This window comes from Nicotiana tabacum, chromosome 8, assembly GCF_000715075.1.
Source record: "Nicotiana tabacum cultivar K326 chromosome 8, ASM71507v2, whole genome shotgun sequence".
Lineage (NCBI taxonomy): Eukaryota > Viridiplantae > Streptophyta > Magnoliopsida > Solanales > Solanaceae > Nicotiana > Nicotiana tabacum.
The window spans coordinates 71,888,434-71,903,073 of NC_134087.1; the positions used below are offsets into that span (position 1 = coordinate 71,888,434).

The 14,640-nt window shown below is 35.6% G+C and overlaps 1 protein-coding gene and 1 long non-coding RNA gene across 7 annotated transcripts; both read left to right on the forward strand.

The window, feature by feature from the left end:
• The first annotated feature begins 717 nt into the window (after positions 1 to 717).
• LOC142162732 (uncharacterized) lies at positions 718 to 4,877 on the forward strand. Of its 5 annotated transcripts, none has more exons than XR_012694065.1 (4): positions 718 to 1,444; positions 1,557 to 1,832; positions 2,024 to 2,138; positions 4,769 to 4,877. It is a non-coding gene; the product is annotated as an uncharacterized LOC142162732 (long non-coding RNA). The 5 variants fall into 5 exon arrangements; XR_012694063.1 differs by having other exon boundaries at positions 2,028 to 2,138; XR_012694064.1 differs by lacking the exon at positions 4,769 to 4,877 and adding an exon at positions 4,441 to 4,739 and having other exon boundaries at positions 2,028 to 2,138.
• A 3,093-nt stretch (positions 4,878 to 7,970) lies between these two features.
• On the forward strand, positions 7,971 to 14,077 carry LOC107777749 (protein NPGR2-like). 2 transcript variants are annotated; one of them, XM_075219351.1, is made up of 6 exons: positions 7,971 to 8,282; positions 8,997 to 9,262; positions 10,121 to 10,373; positions 10,614 to 11,830; positions 12,254 to 12,407; positions 13,467 to 14,077. In XM_075219351.1, the coding sequence occupies exons 2-6, from the start codon at positions 9,011 to 9,013 to the stop codon at positions 13,781 to 13,783; spliced, it is 2,193 nt and encodes a 730-aa protein (XP_075075452.1). In that variant the 5' UTR covers positions 7,971 to 8,282; positions 8,997 to 9,010; the 3' UTR covers positions 13,784 to 14,077. The 2 variants fall into 2 exon arrangements, with proteins under 2 accessions (XP_075075452.1, XP_075075453.1); XM_075219352.1 differs by lacking the exon at positions 7,971 to 8,282 and adding an exon at positions 8,322 to 8,535.
• The last annotated feature ends 563 nt before the right edge of the window (positions 14,078 to 14,640 follow it).

The following is a 14,640-nucleotide window of genomic DNA, read 5'->3' on the forward strand; positions in this document are numbered from 1 at the left end:
CGTCGAAGTATTGTGCAAATTTCATACCTCTTGCAGGTAATAACTTGTTCGTAGATTTGCAGAACGGCTGACAAAATATATAAAGTCTTAATCTTTAATCCAGCAGTTGTGCAAATTACTTAAGCTAAACGAAAATCAAATCATAATTTCTCATTCGCTATATAGTAGGAATAAATCTGAAAACTTCTAGAGTTTACTCAGCCTAGTTATATTACTAACTTAAGCGAATTATAATTATTTTGATAATACTTACAAATTGTAAGTAGAAAAATTGCAGAGAAAGATTTTCTTAGCTTCTTTGTATTTCTGCTCCTATGTATTACAAAGTCTATATGCTATTATATACAAAACTAGGAATGTAAAGTGAGAAAACATCTACCACTGTATCTGTACAAAGAACAAACAATAAAAGCTGTACAAACATAATTTAAGGACAATGTACAAGCACAATTTAAGGACAATGTCCTGCATAATGGGAGACAGATATATAGTAAATCCCTAATTTATGTACATCAGTTGTGCTTGTACTGATTTATGTATTAAGGACAGTTCCATAGTCATGTATAACAAGCCCAATGTATATTTGCTCTATTCAGGCCCAATATATGTGTGTTGTGTTTAGGCCCAATGATTACTTCACAAGTGGATCAGAAGCTTCAGAAACTTCGTCTTCAACACCCCCCTTCAAGTGGGAGCCCGAAATCGGACTCCTAACTTGCCCAAAAAATGCCGATGCAAAGGTCCGGCTAATCAAGCAGTTTCTCGCGAACGAAATGGCAGTCTAATTCGATGTGCTTTGTTCGTTCGTGAAAAACTGGGTTTTTGGCGATGTGGATCGCTGCCTGATTGTCGCAGTTGACGAAGACCGGTAGTGAAGGAGAAACAGAGATGTCAGCGAGAAGACGTACTATCCAAGAGAGTTCAGCTACTAATCTGCGAAGAGATCGGTACTCAGCTTCCGCCGATTATAGGGAAACGACCTGTTGCTTTTTCGATTTCCACGAAATGGGACAATTGCCCATAGTCAAGAAGAATCCACTCACAGATCTGCGAGTATCCGAACAAGATGCCCAATCGGCATCACAATAACTGAGAATTTGGAAAGATTGTTCCGAAGAGAAGAAAAGACCCAAACTTGGGTCATTTTGGATGTATCGAAGAGCATGCAAAGCAGCTTGGAAGTGTCCGGTCCTGGGGGCTTGCATATATTGACTCAAGGTCTGTATAGTGAAGGAAAGATCTGGTCTAGTGTGAGTCAGATAGTTTAATTTTCCCAATAATCGTCGGTATACTGTTGGATCTGACAAAAGCTCTCCAGAATCTGCTGTGAGCTTAAAATTCGAGTCAAGTGGAGTGGAAACAACCCTTGAGTGCTGAGAATCAAATTCAGAAAGTAAATCAAGAGCAAATTTTCTCTGAGTCAAAATTAGTCCACCATTCTTGTGTAAGATTTCCATTCACAAAAAATAACTTGCCTCTCCTCAATTTTTAATTCTGAATTCAAAATCAAGAAATGATTTAATCTCATTAATTTCTGCTTGGTTGTTTCCTGTTAGGAGAATGTCGTCCACATGTACTGCGATAATAGTGGTGAGAGTACCAGAAGATTTGAAGAATAGAGAGTAGTCATTGAGGGAGGAAGTAAAACCTCTGGTTCCCAATGCACATGACAATCGTGCATACCATTGGCGAGATGCCTGTTTTAGGCCATAGGGAGATTTGCAAAGACGACAGACATGGGAATCACTTGGTGTTGCAGCACCTGGTGGAAATTTCATAAAGACTTCTTCATCCAAGTCTCCATGAAGGAACGCGTTGTTCACATCTAGTTGGTATAATTTCCAATCTCTTTTTACTGCTACTGCCAACAGACACCCAATAATAGTCATTTTTACCACAGGAGAGAATTTGTCTGTGTAATCGACCCCTTTCCTTTGTGTATCTCCTCGTATAACTAATCTTGCTTTTAGTCTTTCCAAACTCCCATCTGATCTAACCTTTATTTTGTAAACCTATTTGCAAGGCAGTGCTTTCTTTCTGGCTGGAAGAGGAACTACTTCCCAAGTACCATTGGATTCTAAAGCATCAAGTTCTTTTGCCATAGCCAGTTGCCGACCAGGATGAAGTACTGCCTCTCGGTAAGACTTAGGTTCAGTGATATGGCATACTGAATTAATAAAATGTTGGTTGAAGTGTGAAAGTACAGAAAAAAAAGAAAGAATGAAAGGGTGTGATAGGTGGGTTAGGAGATATAACCGAAAAAGCTGCATTACATATATAATCCGAAAGATACTTTGGTGCATTGTGCTCTCTGGCTGACCTGCGTAGCCCATCTGCTGGAAGTGGTTCACCTGTAGGAACAGAATAACTGGAAATAGGAGAAACTAAATCTGTAGGACTAGGGGAAGAAATTGAGGAGATCTCTTGTGTCATAATTTGATTCTGAGATTCTTGGTGGGAAGAAAAAATGGGTAAATCCTTATCAACAACAGGAATGCTTGCTGGAAATAACTTTGACAGAGGTGCATAATATGAAAAGGGAAATATAAACTCATAGAATTTGACATCTCTAGTCACAAAAATTTGATTGGACCGAAGGTTTAGAATTTTATATCCCTTTTTTCCAAAAGGATAGCCTAGGAAAACTCCCGGAATTGCCCTAGTATGTAGTTTATCCCTGTTTCTGTTTAGAGTAGAAGCAAAACATAAACAACCAAAGGGTCGTAATTACGAATAATCGGGCACCTTGCCAAACAAAACTTGATCGGGGGATTTGTGCTTTAGAACTCTTGAAGGAAACCTATTGATTAAGTATGTAGTTGTTAACAAACAGTCGCCCCAATATTTCTTTGGTAAATGAGATTGAAAAAGTAAAGCTCTACAAGTCTCTAGCAAGTGCTTGTGTTTTTTTTCTACTACCCCATTTTGTTGTGGGATAGCAGTACAAGAAGTATGGTGTATGATTCCTTTAGAAAGAAAAAAATTTGAAGAAACAGTCCCTGTTCGTAATTCATATGCATTATCAGATCTAATTACTTTAACTTTGGCTGAAAATTGTGTTTCAATAAGGGTCAAAAAGGACTTTAAAGTAGGAAAAGCATTAGATTTTGAAGACAAAAGATAAGTCCAAGTAAATATTGAGAAATTATCCACAATAGTTAGGAAATATCGTTCTCCTTTGTATGTAGGAACAATGTATGGACCCCAAATGTCTATGTGAAGCATCTCAAAACAGTGTTTTATACTACTAGTTAGAAATGGCAATTTGGACTGTCTTGCTATGGGGCATATGTCACAAGGAAAAATATGTTTGTCTGAAGTATGACAAGGTATTTTCTTGATGTTCTTCATTGCATAGAAGGGAAGATGTCCTAATCTTAAATGCCAAAGTCTATTGGGGTTCGTAGAATGAGAAATATTAATTTCATCCATAGTCATCTTCTCATTAGATGCAAAAGATCCTTTTACAGATGTTTGAACTGACTCTGGGGCAGAATTAAAGGACTGGACCAAAAGACTCAGAATTGGCTAAACTACAAGTCTTCTCAAAACTTTTAGGGAAATAAAGTAAAGATTCTGAACAAGTAGGATCAGACCCAGGCACTCTAGATTTTAATGAACCATCTTCCAGCAGATAGATTCCTCCATTGGCTTCACCAAGCATCATTGGCCTCTTCAGAGAAGGGGCCTGCACAAAACATCCAATTTTAAAAAAAAATGACAAGGCAGTTTAGTTGCAAGCATAACTAGTTAACAGAAAGAAGATTATGTTTAAATCTAGGTATATAAAGAACATTGTGTAATTGAAATTTGGGTGAGAGAGAAACACTTTCTATGTAATAAACTTTGACCACATAAGAATTTGGCAATTTTACTTGAATAGGGACAGAGAGAGCTCTCATATTTCTTAATTATGTTTTATCAAATGTCATATGTTGGGAAGCGCCAGAATCTATTATCCAATATTTAGATGTATGAGTGGTAAAACAAGAAATATAGTTAAAGCAGGAAAGAACTTTTACCCACAAAGTTGGCATTGGCATCAGTACCTGAACCATTAGAGGTTCCAACTTGCATAGCCTGTAACATGTGGATCAGCTGCTCACACTGTTCCTTAGAGAACCCCTGTGTACTTATCATAGCAGGTACAGTTCCTCCAATACCCACTGTACCACCTGAGCTTTCTTTCCCTTTCTTCAACAGTGGCAATATTAGCTTGAGTGTCTCCATAATTTCTCTTAGGCTTGGTGAACTTAAAAGACTGGATATCCAACCAATTTGTAGCATTTTTCCTTGTTATGCCCTGGTTTCTTGCAATATGAGCAAAAATGATTGTTTCTTTTTCCGTCGTTGCTGAAATTTGGTTATTTGCCCTGTATTCAGTATTGCTTTTCTGTCTATTCCATTTTGGTGCATTAACATTGAAGACACTAGATTCAGTGCACACTTGGCTTGCAGAATGGACCTCCCTTTGAGATTCTTCATGGAGAATGATAGAGTATGCGTGTGCTGTAGAAGGTAGGGGTTTCATCATGAGAATGTTTCCCCTAACACCTGAGTACCCCTCATTCAAACCCATGAGGAACTGGATTAACTTCTGGTCCTCATTCATTTTTTGGTTGTGACTCTTGGCTCCACACTTACATTCACAACTACAAGTCATGAATGTGTTAAGAACCTTCATTTGGTCCCAAATCCTTTTAAGTTTAGTAAAATATACTGCAACATCATTGGTGTCCTGTGAAATATTGTTGAGTTCTCTTTGCAGCTGAAACAACTTAGCACCATCGGCCTGTCCATATCTCTGCTCCAGCTCATTCCAAAGTTCCTCAGCAGTTTGAGAGTAAATCACACTCTCAGCTATATCTTTGCTCAAAGAGTTCAACAGCCATGCAATGACCATATCATTGCATCTTCTCCATTATTCAAACAAAGGCGAGCTTTCTTCTGGGATTTTGCAAGATCCATTTATAAAACCCAGTTTGTTTTTAGCAGAAAGTAAAATCAAAACTCCCCTCCTCCAGTTTCCATAACTGCTTCCATCAAAATTAACATTAATTAGATTCATTCCAGGTGAATCTGAAGAGTTCAAAAAATAGGGGTGTGATCCATCAATGGGATTTGGAACAGTCCCTGTGAAAACTGTTCCAGATGAAGCATCAGATACAGAGGGGACTTCCGTAGCAAAAAATGAGGATAAAAAAAATGTATATGTGTGTATTAGAGCTCCTGCTCTGATACCATGTAAGTAGAAAAAATTGCAGAGAAAGATTTTCTTAGCTTCTTTGTATTTCTGCTCCTATGTATTACAAAGTCTATATGCTATTATATACAAAACTAGGAATGTAAAGCGAGAAAACATCTGTCACTGTATCTGTACAAAGGACAAACAATAAAAGTTGTACAAGCATAATTTAAGGACAATGTCCTGCATAATGGGAGACAAATAGTAAATCCCTAATTTATGTATATCAGTTGTGCTTGTACTGATTTATGTATTAAGGACAGTTCCATAGTCATATATAACAAGCCCAATGTATATTTGCTCTATTCATGCCCAATATATGTGTGCTGTGTTTAGGCCCAATGATTACTTCACAAGAGGTTCAGAAACTTCGTCTTCAACACGAATTAACCATGGACAGGTATAATCAGCGCATGCAGTCCTAGCTAGCAATGGTAAAATGGATAATACCATAAACCCAAAATATTGTATCTCATAGAATGGTACTCCATCTGTCCAGGTCTTGTTCATTATTGACTTGGCACCCCTCTTTAAAAACAATAAATAACTTGATAATTTTGCTATATTATTACCTCCTATTTATTATATGTTGAAAAGTAATTGAAAATAAGTACTACTTAATAAGAAGGGTAGAATATGTATAAAATGGTAAATTATCCATTGATTTTCCAATCAGACAAGTAAAAATGGACATCTATTTTTTGTATAGTGGACAAATAAGCATGGATAAAAACCAATTCCAAATCTTGAAGTCCCATTGCCAAAATAAGCGTTTTCTCTTCTTAATGGAACTTAAGTAAGAATGGAGGGGATTCATATAAATGTTTCAAAATGTTTGACACCATTACATTTAATAATCTTCAAAAATTTCAAGAATTTATTACACTAAGCTCATAAGATTATTCAACTTAAAACTTTAATTGGATATTCTCTATCAATCTGATCTTTGGCCACTACATTAACATTTCTTCCATGATCATTAATATAATATATATAAATTAAATTAAGATCATCAATTCTATGTTGAATCAAATATAGTGGAATTATATGTAACATAGAATAAAATAGAGGAAGTATGACTCTCTTGCTAAAGTTTAAATTTTGAATAAAAAGGTTGTTGAATTATATGTACTAACACATTTAAAAAGTTAATGTCATATCCCTTTGAGTCACTGAAAATGGCAGGAGTGCCGTTTTCTTTCTTTAAAGAGCAATAAGGACCATTTGGTCATGAATTTTGCCAAAATAAATTTGGAATTTATTTTCAAAATTCATGTTTGGCCATAAATTTTGTCAATATTTTGACAAAATCCCAAATCCCAAATTTCAAAATCACCCTAATTGCTGATTTTGGGCCAAAATCCCAAAACTTGGGAATTATATACATGTTTTTCCAAAATAAAGTTGGGAAATATGTTTTGAAAACGTATGTCCAAACACATTTTCATCTTCAAACCAAACTTCACCAAATAAGATTTTTCAAAACAAATTTGGGATCTATAACCAAACGCTAGCTAAGTCCTTTGTGTTTACTTTTCACATATTTTATTTTAACAAAAATAAATTGCAAATCATATTTGGATTGTACTCTGGAAAATTCTTGTTGTTTAATTTGGGATACAAAATAATATGCCTGCATCACCTCCAATTTTATCAGTAATACATTGGGGTTAAAATCATTTCCTCCTCTCATTCTGTCTTAAAAATTAAATTTCTCATTCAACTTTAAACAATAAAAAAAATTCTCCTCTTATCGCAAACAATGTACATTTGCAATATGGATTTATCAATTTTAAGTTGGCGTTTGGACATAAATTTTAATTATTTTTTTTAAAATTTGAAATTTCACTAAAATTTGATTTAAAGATAAAGTTGTATTTGGTTATAATTTTTGTAACATATTTGGATGTACTTTTTTCATAACTATGAAACATGATTTATACCCATAATTTATATAAAAAAAATATCAAAATCACCCGACTTAAAACAAACAATCAAACATTCTGATTGTTTAACTGTACGAACAATCTCTAATAGAAGTTGTAGTGGCTCTTTCGGGTAAAAGTATAAATTGTAGATCTCAACAGTGGATACTAAAATATAGTCCAAGGCCACTCAATCAGATGGTGGATAGTTGTAGGGTAAATTTGTAAAACTTAAAAATACTAACTTTCCAATTTTTCAATAGAAGTCGCTTTTCAAATTGGAAAATACATTTTCAAATTGGATTTAAAAAAAATATAAAACTTTCATAATCAAACATAAAGAAGAAAAATTTCTTATGTCCAAACGGACTCCAAGTAATCCGCTTTATCAATTGTAGTTTAAAACTTTAAATAAAGCAGTATTCCGTTCGAAAAACAAAAATGAAATAAAGCACGTGCAGAGGGATAAAACAATTGATAATTTTTATTCTTAAAGTTAAGAAAAGAGAAATAAATCAGTAAATGAAAGAATCATTTTTATATTAAATACACAGTTGGCAACTGACAGACATTTGAAAGGCCTTTGTACCCAAAATTCAACAATGGGACCCATTCTATTCCTTTCTCTAAAGCAGCCATTAAAATAATCAACATAATTAAATTTAGTACTCCCACTGCAAAGGAATTCAAGACTCTGTCAGAGATTTACTAATTTATTGTAAGAAAAATCTTAGTCACAATTAACTAAAAATTTACCCACATTAACAAAATAATTGCTGCATTCTAAATTCTAATTTCTTACTGATAAAGGAAGAGAAGATTTCAGGGTTTGTTGGGTCTCTCACATTTAATGCACTCACTACTTGTGTCTGTCTGACTTTTTGAATCTTCTCTTCCACAGTTCCATGTGTAAATAGAACCACTAAAATCTACAGTTGAAAACTTGTGCAAGAAAAACATAATTTTATAAAGCTTTGGATTCTTCATTTTTGGGTTTAACTCAGTCAAGAAAATCAAGCTAAAAAGCTTTAATTTTTGGAAGAAATGGGAGGTAGTGGAGGCTTTAATATCTTGTGGGCTCAGCTCAGTCAATGCTTTTTACCAATCAAAAGGTACTTTTGATTTAACCCTATCTTTCACTGTTTGGAGTTGATTGCTTGCACCCATTTTTATGATACATTGAGTTTTTTTTCCCCTTGAAATTTTTAGCTGTCCTGGCTTTAAGAAAGTTGAAATCTTTTCCCCTGAATGATGCAACATCTGGCTTGGTTGTTGGTGAACTTTTCTGGATTATTGAGTTTTTGTTTCAGTTCTGTTATTGGTTAAACCCTTTGTGTTTAGCTCAACTGAGGAGGCTCTGTTTGGGTAATGTTGGGTTTTTCCTGTATCTGGATTTTGCTTAATTTTACTCAATTCAATATCTTAGGGCTTTACAAACCTTAATAATTTTGTTCTATTTGTTTTAGGGTATTTAATGTCTATGATCCACATAATTTAGGTGCAGCATTTCTTGAACAGTGTAAAACTTTTTAGTTGGGCCTTCTTTGGAAGAAAAAAGGGTCATCTTGAATTCCAGCTAAAAGGGTATATGTGTAATCAACACACAATCCTGCAAGGGGAAAGAGATTGAATTTGGGCTAATCTTTCCTTTTCCTTTTTCAATCAAAGTAGAATTTTTGTTATGTATTCTATGCCAAGTTTATTTTTTTGTTTTTTCTTGCTTTCTTCTCTTATACACTGAGTTTGTTATTATTGTTGTTGGTTTACTAACTTCTGATTCATGTTCCACTGTGGGTTCTGATATGTTTTGTGATTAAACATTTCAGCGTAATGAGACAGGATGAGAGTTAAGTATTGGATTTACAAGCAGAAAATTAGTTTAAGCCTTAGATTGCGGAAGATGATGAAGTGCATTTGCTCAGGGGAACAACTGAGGATTGAAGATATTATTCCATCATCCGAGTCTCTTGCAACTCGGGACTATTCAGCTAGTGGGTATTCTTCGCGAGCCGGAGATGACGCTAAGGCAGACACCAGTAACATAGAAGAAGCAGAATCATCACTTCGTGAGAGTGGCATTTTGAATTATGAGGTTGGTGCTGCAAAGGATACTAATGATGAAGTTAGCTTTTCTTTCGATCCCATAGTTAACTGTTCCTATCTTTTTCATAATCAGATGTTATTATCACAATTTTCGCCTCTCAATTTGATTTTGATGCAGTAAGGAAGTTTTCTCATTTATACATTCCAGATACTAGGGAATTTTTCAGTTGAGAATGGCAGAATCTAGTTTTGTTATTAGATAAATTCCATTGTTAATCTGGTGTTGGGCAAACCGAGATTTGTTTTCTTACTGAGGCACAGGGAATAGAAGTCCATGTATTTCTTTTTCCACTGTGTACGTGGTCTAAAATTTATATAATCAGACCGATGATTTGGTAGACACAGTTATTTTTACATTTAAAGAGTAAAGTGCATTCTTGCATCCTCAAAGAATTGAGGGGATGGATCAGTAGCATGTGAGTAAAATTAAATTCATAATGGAAGCAGAAGGAAAATAAGCTACTTTGCATGCAAAAGGTTTAAATGAATGAGACTTTCTCTGATTTATATACATCTCTGTATGAAGTTGTACATAAAGTATTCCCCACTTTCTTTGCATGAATGATGATTACCGTTGTTTTTACTTGCAATTCTCCCGTAATGGTGTGCTTATATTTTACTTTGTAATGGATCACTAATACCATTTTAAAACTGGAGATTCTGTCATATCAACGAAAATTAACATGGCGTGACTGTATTGAAATACAAAAAACTTTTCAACATGTCAGCTGCAATGTCCATGGTGGACGACATAACTAACTTGAATTCTCATGAGTAAAAGCTCTTGACTTACAACTTCTATTCCCTTCATATTCTACTTGGAGGCTAAGAGACACTTTTATTTTAGGAAGCAAGAGCATTATTAGGTCGGCTTGAGTATCAAAAAGGTAACATTGAGGCTGCTCTTCATGTATTTGAGGGAATAGATATTGCTGCGGTGGTTCCCAAGATAAAACTTTCGATTGCAAGAAGATGTGAGATACCAAGACGGAATTCACTTAGCGACGCTATCCCGCCTATGTCAATGCATGCAGTAAGTCTGCTCTTTGAGGCCATTTTGCTCAAAGCAATATCCCTGCAGGCACTTGGGAGGTTTACAGGTGCTTCCTCACCTTATTAGCTAAGTTCATGATATGTGTTTATTCTACTGCATATTTTATTCTTTGGCAATTATAATTCCGCTGACTTTATTGTGGAATACTGAGTCAAGAAGATGCCTGCTTAGGGTTAATTTCCATTTACTGTCACGTTACCTCTATCTGTGCATGTTTATTCTTTTTAATGTACTGGCATTGTCGATTGTTATTGGGCATTAAAGATTTCCTTTATGACTTTTGCAGAAGCTGCTCAGTCGTGTACAGTGATACTGGATACAGTTGAGTCTGCTTTGCCAGATGGCTTACATGAGAACTTTTCTGCTGATTGCAAATTGTTGGAAACCTTGAACAAGGCGATGGAGTTACTTCCTGAGCTGTGGAAGCTAGCTTGTGCTCCTCAAGAAGCAATCTTGTCATATAGAAGGGCCCTGCTTTATCGGTGGAATCTTGATGTGGAAACGAGAAGCAAAATAGAAAAGCAGTATGCTATATTTCTCTTATACAGTGGCACTGATGCAGCTCCTCCAAATCTTCGCGCACAGGCAGAAGGTTCCTTCATACCTAGAAACAATATAGAAGAAGCTATTTTGCTGCTTCTGGTTCTTCTAAGAAGATACATCGTCAATAAAATTGTATGGGATCCATCGATCTTGGATCACCTCTGCTTTGCATTATCCATTGCAGGTGAGTTTAGGGCACTCGCCCATCAGGTTGAGGAGTTGCTCCCTGGAATTGTTGTTAGAAGACAAAAGTACACTACCCTTGCCCTATGTTATTATGCAGAAGGTGATGACATGGTCTCTTTGAATCTGTTAAGGAACCTAATGAATAACAGGGACAACGAGAACGGCATATTTGAGTTACTACTTGCTGCCAAAATTTGTGCAGAGTATCCCAATTTATCGGAAGAAGGGATGGGGTATGCCCGGAAAGTGCTCCCAAAAATTGATGGGAAATGTAACCAGATGGCTAGTGTTGCAAAATGCTTACTTGGTCTTCTGCTCTCAGGTCGATCTCGTGCCCTCGTGTCTGATTCTGAGAGAACGTCAAGACTGAGTGAAGCTCTTGAATCACTTGAATCGGCTCAAAAGATAACTGAAGGAAGAAATCCTACTGTTCTTTTCTACCTTAGTTTGGAGAATGCAGAGCAGAGAAAGTTGGATATTGCTCTCTACTATGCAAAGCAGCTGTTGAAGTTGGAGGGAGGATCTATTGTCAAAGGATGGCTTCTTCTTGCTCGTATACTATCTGCTCAAAAGAGGTATATAGATGCAGAAAACATAGTTAATGCTGCACTAGACGAAACAGGAAAATGGAATCAAGGAGAACTACTACGCACTAAGGCTAAACTACAGATTGCCCAGGAACATCTGCGGGATGCGGTGGAGACATATACTCATCTTCTTGCTGTACTCCAAGTTCAGAGAAAAAGTTTTGGAGTTCAGAAAAAGTTGTTAAAGGTATGGTTCCTCATGACATGAAATATCAACTTGGATAACAAATCTTGCTAATCTAATAAGTCTAATAGACCTTCTAGTTTAATTTAGTGACACTTTTCAAATTCTTGACACTTACTGAAACGATACATGACCTTGCAAAGCGCTTGCTTTCAACCTTTATTCGTTCTCTTTCCGAGATAAGAACCTTCACATTTGCAATTGAAGAGGGAAAATGGGGAAGGAATTTTTCCAAATGTAATCTTCTGTTTCAGTTCTCTTTCAATCCTATTTCTCTTCTTCAGGCAGGACTGTAGGAAATTGGTGGATGTTCAAGTTCAATCTTGTATTCCTTAGTAGTTTGTCTGGCTTTTGTACTTTGCTTTGTCCTTTTAATTCTCCGTCTCTCATCAGTTGTGTTGTTCTTTTTGCCCTTTAAACCCACAGAACATGAGAAACAACACTAGAAGTTTAGAAATGGAAACATGGCATGACCTAGCAAATGTTTACACAAGCTTGTCTCAGTGGCGTGATGCGGAGGTTTGCCTAATCAAATCTGAGGCTATCAATCCTCATTCTGCTTCAAGATGCCACTCTGCAGGTATTAGTTTTTTTCTTTCCACTTATCTTGGCATATGTTCTGAACTTTTCTTATAAGATGTTTCTTGGAGTGTACAAGATATAGGGTTGGAGTTAGTTTTTCTTTCCGCAAAGAGATATTTATCCCTCTGGCACAGGTCAAGGCAGTCTCGTTGTGAATATCTGTTGCCAAGGCAATTTAATAACACCTTCCCCAGGGGGGGGGTTAAATTGCTATATACTAAGTTTTAGATTGTAATCTTAGAGCCAAAGTGGGTTTGATCACTGCTGTTTTATGCCTCTTTGCAAACCCAGTAAAGAAGATCGGAGAAACAATATGCTCTCATTTCTTAAAGACTTCGATCATGATCTTGAAAGATTTGCATTTGAATTGCCTGACCCCCCATGTATCAGCATTCTTATTGCTCCACATTAGAAATATTTCACTTCTTTTTTAGTATGTGATTTTAATGCCTAGCTTATCATTAAGGCTGGAGATTGTGGCGTACATTGTAAAGTATTAAACGCTCATAGACCTGCATCAAACACTAGTGAGCAAGTGTTTCTTTTCCATCTAAAATTATCTGATGGGATGTGAGACTTGAATTTTGGTAGTAATACAAATTTGGTACTACTCTTTTGTCTTTCATACACTAAACTCGTTACTTGAAACTATATCTGTAAGTGAAGGAAAAATTAGATAAGAATCCATTTGATTATTTTGTTGCCTGTCTTTTTCAGATAGACTAATGGCTTTAGATTTTGGTCTTTCAAATAAATAATTTTTTGTCTGATGCTGGGGAGTTTAAGTGTGTAAATTAGATAGGATAGAAACCATAATATGGACTAATAGGCGTCTCATAGCGCTATTTGTGAGTCTGCATAGTAGGTACTGCTTTTTTGGGGAAAAATTGTTGCATGATGTTACATAGACAAGTCTTGTAAATGTTGATTAAACAGGGTTTTCTTTCATGTTTTCTGTTTAATCATCTTTCTTTCATATTTTCTGTTTAATCATCTTTGAGATGAGATCTTACAGAGCCAACTTCTGAAGGTATCAACAATGGTGGTCATTTTGCAGGGTTACTCTATCAAGCTAGAGGACTCCACAAAGAAGCATTACAATCTTTTCAGAAGGCTTTAGACATAGAACCAAACCATGTTCCGAGTTTGGTTTCCACTGCCATTGTTCTTCGACAACTCAGCGGCCAATCATTGCCTGTCGTGAAAAGCTTTCTGACCGATGCATTACGGATTGACAGAACAAATTCTTCAGCTTGGTACAATCTTGGCTTGTTATACAAAAGTGAAAATGGTGCATCTGCACTCGAAGCCGCTGAGTGCTTTGAGGCTGCTGCACTTCTCCAAGAATCTGCACCAGTTGAACCATTCAGATGAGTCCAATGATTGATCTTCACATGTTTTACCAATAGCTGAACCATCCCACATGTAAAAAATTTGTAATACATAGAGGGGCGCGAATGGGAAACAGAAGTATAATAGAGTAATTGTGTTAATGTGGTAGAACAGTAGAAGTACTAGTTTAGGGAAACAGCTGCTTTTTGGTGTATTTATGCATGATATTAAGGTGGATTTTAGTGATGTTTGTGGAGAGCTTTGGCTATCTGTGAGATTATCCATAGGCGTTTAGATTTTCATACAATAATATGCGTTTGGAATTGATTTGGGAAATTGACTAGCTATTGGAAATATTCATGGAATATGAAATGCTAGTTCTCTTTAGAAAACGTTAATTTTCCTGGTAAACTTCAGTAGAACCAGAACTATTTCAGATAGTTTCTTTCAAACAAGGAAATAGAGGTATTACCACCAAAAAGGGAAAATGATGTTGTATAAACGCTCTCAAAATAATAGCTGGAAATATATATATATATATATATATATATATATATATATATATATATATATATATATATATATACATTTTGTATGTTATATAAAAAAATTATACAAATTTTATATACTTTTTCAGCTACCAAATATAATTAGTTTCCGATACGGGCTAAAAGTGATAATACCTCTAGATTTTATCCAAAACTGAGACTACGTATGCTAAAAGGGTCTTAGGGAACAACCAGATCAAAATCAAGCAATTCTTAGGCATTAATCGAAAGACCATTTTAAATTTTGCATATTGATAACACAAATAGGGTCATTTTCTCATTACAGAAGAGGTACTTTTGTGAAGGGAGCCTTGAAGCAACGGTAAAGTGATTTTCATGTGATCTATAGGT